The sequence below is a fragment of the Solanum tuberosum genome, unplaced genomic scaffold (assembly GCF_000226075.1).
Source record: "Solanum tuberosum cultivar DM 1-3 516 R44 unplaced genomic scaffold, SolTub_3.0 scf00120, whole genome shotgun sequence".
Lineage (NCBI taxonomy): Eukaryota > Viridiplantae > Streptophyta > Magnoliopsida > Solanales > Solanaceae > Solanum > Solanum tuberosum.
In genome coordinates this window covers 1,190,494-1,196,360 of record NW_006239047.1, presented here as the reverse complement: position 1 = coordinate 1,196,360, position 5,867 = coordinate 1,190,494, and the positions used below count along the sequence as shown (strand labels likewise).

The 5,867-nt window shown below is 33.3% G+C and overlaps 1 protein-coding gene across 1 annotated transcript; it reads left to right on the top strand.

The window, feature by feature from the left end:
- Positions 1-3,069: 3,069 nt before the first annotated feature.
- LOC102594569 (probable metal-nicotianamine transporter YSL7) lies at positions 3,070-5,449 on the top strand. Its single transcript, XM_006350316.2, has 3 exons — positions 3,070-3,646; positions 3,720-3,817; positions 3,888-5,449. Exons 1-3 carry the CDS (start codon positions 3,155-3,157, stop codon positions 5,248-5,250), a joined length of 1,953 nt encoding a protein of 650 aa, XP_006350378.1. The 5' UTR covers positions 3,070-3,154; the 3' UTR covers positions 5,251-5,449.
- Positions 5,450-5,867: the final 418 nt, after the last annotated feature.

Sequence of the window (5,867 nt, the reverse complement as noted above, 5' to 3'; positions counted from 1 at the left end):
GAAGGGTCTTTGTGGTAAATGTTCCTCTATTAATTAAAAAAAAAAAATTAAGTAATTTGCCTTATCAAAAATAATTGATTTAAATAAGGAAAAGGGTCTTAAAAAAGAAAAAAGATATTTCAGCTTATCTATATTTCTCTTTTATTAGATATAAAATCCCTTATTTTAGAAGCAGCAGTTTAAGCAGCTAGCTTCATGATCCTAATTTTGTCTTCTTGTGCAGATAGTTGCTTGTTGCTTGGTGGTTCAATATAAGTGTGGGAGGTCTTAGGTTCAAACTTTGTGCAATATTAATTTTCTTGGTAATTTCATAATCATTTTTTAACCTTTAAGTGACGAAATTCTATCAGTAGTAGTACATAAATTGGAAGAAGTAACAAGTATTACATAAAAGGGACAATTAGTTAAACATTATGTAAAAATTACTACAAATCACAATAAGTAGCAACTTAAAATACTTAAAAATCATTTGAAAAATCTGATGAACCCTTTAAATCGCATAAAGTGGAGAAAAAAGCAACATATATTGGGTCTGTGTTAGCACGGGCTTCTGTATCTAGTATATATATATATATACTGGGAAGCTTTCAAAAACAGCAAATATTAGTCCTTAAATAGGACTTCATAACTATAGTTTCACTAATTACAATTCACAACTACACTTTGGTTTGCTACACATGTGTCTTCGATGTATTTTTTTCGTTGATTTTGAAGAAAAAATACAAATATAAACTGATTTGTATCAAATTGAATACATATTAGGAGGAGAGAGGAGAGATCGGGAGAGGGAGGAAGAGGCGAGCGAGATCGAGATCAAGAGAGGGAGTGTTTTCGTTGTATTTTTTTTGCTTATTTCGAATATAAAAAAGGAAAAATACAAACTAATTTGTATACAAATATAAACTGATTTGTATACAAATACAATCAGCTGATACATAATACAGATAAAATTGAATACAAAATTAGTTTTTTCGAATACAATTGATATAAAATGCAAATTTCTCATCCGTATTTGATTGGATACAACTGATACATAGTACATTTGATAGAGAGGATAAATACATAATGTATTCATATGAATACAAATACATTTGATACAAAAATATAAATATAGCTTTTCTAATATAATTTATATAAAACATAAACTCTCACATATATTTGATTGAATATAATTGACACATAATACATTTGAATGAATTTCTTTTTATTCGCATGAGAGGGGGAGGGCGAGAGAGGGAGGAGAGGCAAGGGTTTGCTATAAATCAACATATATTGGTTTATTATAATTTGTTAAAGCTATAGCTATGTTCCATAAATATGTTGATATTTTTTGTCTTATTTCATAATTAAAATTCACATTCATATCATGTTTACTCATCTGACTGATTACAGCAAGTATGTAATTAATTTTAATTAGAGAAAAAGACAAGTTATATACAGCTGTTTAGTTATTTTCACATTGAAAAAATAGAATGTTACTGATTATAACTACATTATTGACAATGTAATGATAGTTGTCTTTCGTTTCGTACATGGTGATTAGTTTATTTCTTTGTCATGAAATAAATACTCTTTTTATTCATTCTTAATTGTATACTATTCCAAAAATAATTTTTCCATTTTTTTCTTTCATATTTTACGTTTGACATTAATTACTTGTTTTTCAAAGAGAAAATACATAATTATCCCATTAAAGTAAGACCTATTTTTTAAAAAGACACTTGAATTTTATAGGGGTCCTATTAACCCATTATTCTTATTTAGAATGAATTAATTGTCCCATTACATTCCTACGTGGCACGTAAAGTGTAGTTCACTCTCTAATAGAGAGTGAGCTGAACCAAAAAGTAAATAATATTTATTTAAGCATTTATTTAATTAGAAATATTATTTTTTTCTTTTCTTTTATTTATTTTATTGTACTTTCTCAATTCTTTATTTTTGTTATCTTCTTCCCCAAATTACAAAAGAACCAACTACCTCCTCTCTATCTTCTTCAACTTAGAAGACCCATTTCCTTCACTCATTTTTTCCTTGTCTTCTTGCTTCTCTTTGTTCCTTTTTCCCTTATTTTTTTTCAAAATAATAATAATTGTAAACCTCCTTGATAACATTGTTCTTTTTTAAACATAAATAAATAAATTGTTATGTCGTTCTTTAGCATGTAAATAAAGAAATTTCTTCAATTTGAGAGTATTATAGAATTCCATTACCTTCATTGCAATGGAGTTCCGTTGCATAATTATTGTAATTTTGTAAAGGAGATGGTAGATTGGAGGTGATTATTAATTTTCAATTTATAATTTGTTAGTAATTTTATTTTTTATTTAACAAAAAATTGATGATATTATGGTATTATAATAGTGACGTGATGAAGACTACTCCGGAGAATTGACGAAGATGGTGGCTACGTCGAGGATTTTTGGGCAGCTAGAAGGACCGAAGAAGAGCAGAGGAGGGTAATAAAGAAAGAAGAAGAAAGAGAAAAGAAAAAGAAAATGAAAATAAGAAAAAAACAAAAATGAAAATAAAGATAAAAAATTAAAATTTAACACGTGGCATATAATAAGTGGTGCGTGATTGCACTTCTTTTCTTGCAATTGAGGGTGGCTGAAAAATGACATATTTACAACACTTTAAAATTGTTTAAGGGGGTACTAGGACCCTCGCAAAATTGAAGTACTTTAATGGGATAATTATGTATTTTCTCTTTTTCAAATAATTTGTTAAGATTTGATATTTAAGATGAATTAATTAATAGGGATAGACACATAGTATGATGATGATGTGAGTGATTATTTCCTTAATGGAATAACTGTGATAGGAGGGAATGAGATAAACTAATTAATTGTTGGTTATTGTTATGTATAATTAGTAGGTAATAAGAAAAATGAGTAGAAGATGTTTATACATATTAATTAAATTAGAGAAGAGGTTAAACGGATGAGCTGAATTGTAGGAAGAGTATACATTCCACTTGTCATTCTTCCGTGATTCTCTCTTGTCTCTACCACTAATATAAATCAATGTGTGCATTTTTTTTTAAACCCAAGAATAACCCGCAGCTACTACAATCTCTGTCACAGCCTCTGCCCTTTGGGTGCATTTGATGATACATTAATTTGGGTTTGGGATCTTGAACCCAAAGAATAGAATGGGTAAAGAAGAAGAAGAATGGGAATCAACAGAGAAAGCATTCAAGGAAGAATATATTCCAGCATGGCAGAAGCAAATAACATTGAGGGCAATGGTTACTGGATTGATCCTGAGCGTTGTTTTCAACTTTATTGTTTGCAAACTCAATCTCACAACTGGTGTTATCCCTTCTCTCAATGTGGCTGCTGGTCTCCTTGGATTTGCTGGGATTAGAACATGGACTGCTGTTATAGATAAGTTTGGTATGTTGAAGCAGCCATTTACTAGGCAGGAGAATACCGTCATACAGACGTGTGTCGTTGCTTCTTCTGGCATTGCTTTTAGTAGTGGAACAGCAAGTTATATGTTGGGAATGAGTCCATATATAGCATCTCAGGCAGATGCTGGAAATACACCAAATAATACTAAGAAGCTTTCCATTACTTGGATGCTTCCTTACCTTTTTGTTGTTAGCTTTGCCGGACTCTTTTCAATTGTCGCACTAAGAAAGGTCTCTCTCTATATACATACTCTACTTTCTTTAATTAATAAGTAACCTTTAATCTATATATACTTCGTTCCAGATGATGATAATGAAGTACAAACTGACATATCCAAGTGGAACTGCAACTGCATACCTTATCAACTGTTTCCACACTCCTAAAGGAGCCAAGCTTGCCAAGTAAGTTCATTTATATGCTAAAATTGATCAAAATAAAAGGTTATATGATTCCATTTATGATTTAATCTAGGAAACAAGTCCGTTCGTTATTCCAATCATTTGGGTTCAGCTTTATATTTGGAGCTGTTCAGTGGATAGTTGCACGTGATGAAGGCTGCGGATTTGGTAGCTTGCATACATTTGGTTCTCAAGCCTATGCCAAAAAGTTCTATTTTGATTTCTCATCAACATATGTTGGAGTTGGTATGCTTTGTCCCTACATGGTCAACATATCATTGCTAATTGGTGCCATAGTCTCATGGGCTATCATGTGGCCAATGATCGAAGAAAAGAAAGGCGACTGGTACTCTGCTCAATTATCTGCAACAAGTCTTCATGGTATCCAAGGATACAGGGTGTTTATCGCAATTTCCATGATGATTGGAGATGGTCTTTTCCACTTTGCCTACATGTTGGTTGTCACAATCTCAAGTTTCACAAAGAGGGGTCCTCCTCAGAATGATTATTCAGATGAAGACGATCATGACAAGAAGATACGAAACGACTACTTCTTGAAAGACCAGATCCCCAACTGGGCAGCCGTTGGGGGATACGCTTGTATTGCACTCATATCTATCATTGTCGTACCCATCATCTTCCACTCGCTCAAATGGTATCACGTTTTGGTTGCCTATTTAATTGCTCCAATTCTGGCTTTCTGCAATTCTTATGGAGCTGGCCTCACTGATTGGTCCCTCGCATCAAATTACGGTAAAATTGCAATCCTTACATTTAGTTATTGGGTTGGTTTGGAGAATGGTGGAGTGATTGCTGGACTTGCTTCATGTGGTTTGATGATGAGCATACTAGACACAGCTTCTGGTTTGATGGGAGATTTCAAGACTGGTTACTTAACCCTTACATCCCCGCGTTCCATGTTCTTTAGCCAACTTATTGGAACTGCCATGGGCTGTGTCATAACCCCTCTCGTCTTTTGGATTTTCAACAGTGCTTATAAATTGGGTGATCCAGAAGGCTCATACCCGGCACCATATGGTCTCATGTATCGTGGAATTGCCCTACTTGGCGTAGAAGGTTTTGGAAGTCTCCCAAAGCATTGTCTTAGGATCGCTATTTGGTTTTTTCTGGCTGCTATACTAATCAACCTAATGACTCAGCTGCTACAGAAATATGAGACCAAGTATGGAATTTATCGATTCATTCCGAGTCCAATGTGCATGGCCATACCATTTTACCTTGGAGGGTACTTTGCCATTGACATGTGTCTAGGGTCACTGATCCTATTCGCTTGGCAAATGTATAACAAGCAGAAAGCAAAAGATTTTGGACCAGCAGTGGCTTCTGGTCTAATATGTGGTGAGTCCTTGTGGGGAATTCCAGCATCCGTCCTTGCTCTAGCTGGTGTGAAAGCTCCCATTTGCATGAAAGCTTAGTTGCATAATCCTTGTACATACTACTTTTATCCCTTCCTTCCTCTTTAAGTTTTAGAGTCTTTTAACAGTCAAAAATGGGCTAGTTTAGCTTAAGGTATGTGTATTTTATTAAGACAAGTTGTGTTTCTATATATATTCTTGTTGTTTTCGAATTTCTAGACATGTTTTAAATTTCGTTGGTGGTATTCTGTACTTCTTATTTTCTTTATGTAATGAAGATTTTAGTCCTCCTTCCATTTATATTTTGACTTTGTTGTATGATTTTCACTTGATGCTCTCTCTCTCAGAATGTTATTGTTGGGATTCTTTAAATATTGGGTGTAGTGTGATCATACACAGTTTCATTATTTTGTTTCCGTATATAATTTGAATACAAGTATAGCAGAATACAATATAATATCTAGCAGGGAGGTTGAGGAAAAAAAATGAAACAATCAAAGATGCAGCACAACATGAGACAGTGGAGTAGGAGATGCATCTGTTGCTCATGATCTCTTTCAGTTCTCTTATATGCTTCCTTTGGTTTTTGTTCTCGTTTGCATGCATGATTACTTTAATTTGAGAACAACACCGGTAATACTGCCTATGAAGGATGGGCCCATGTTTCCTCTGTTTGT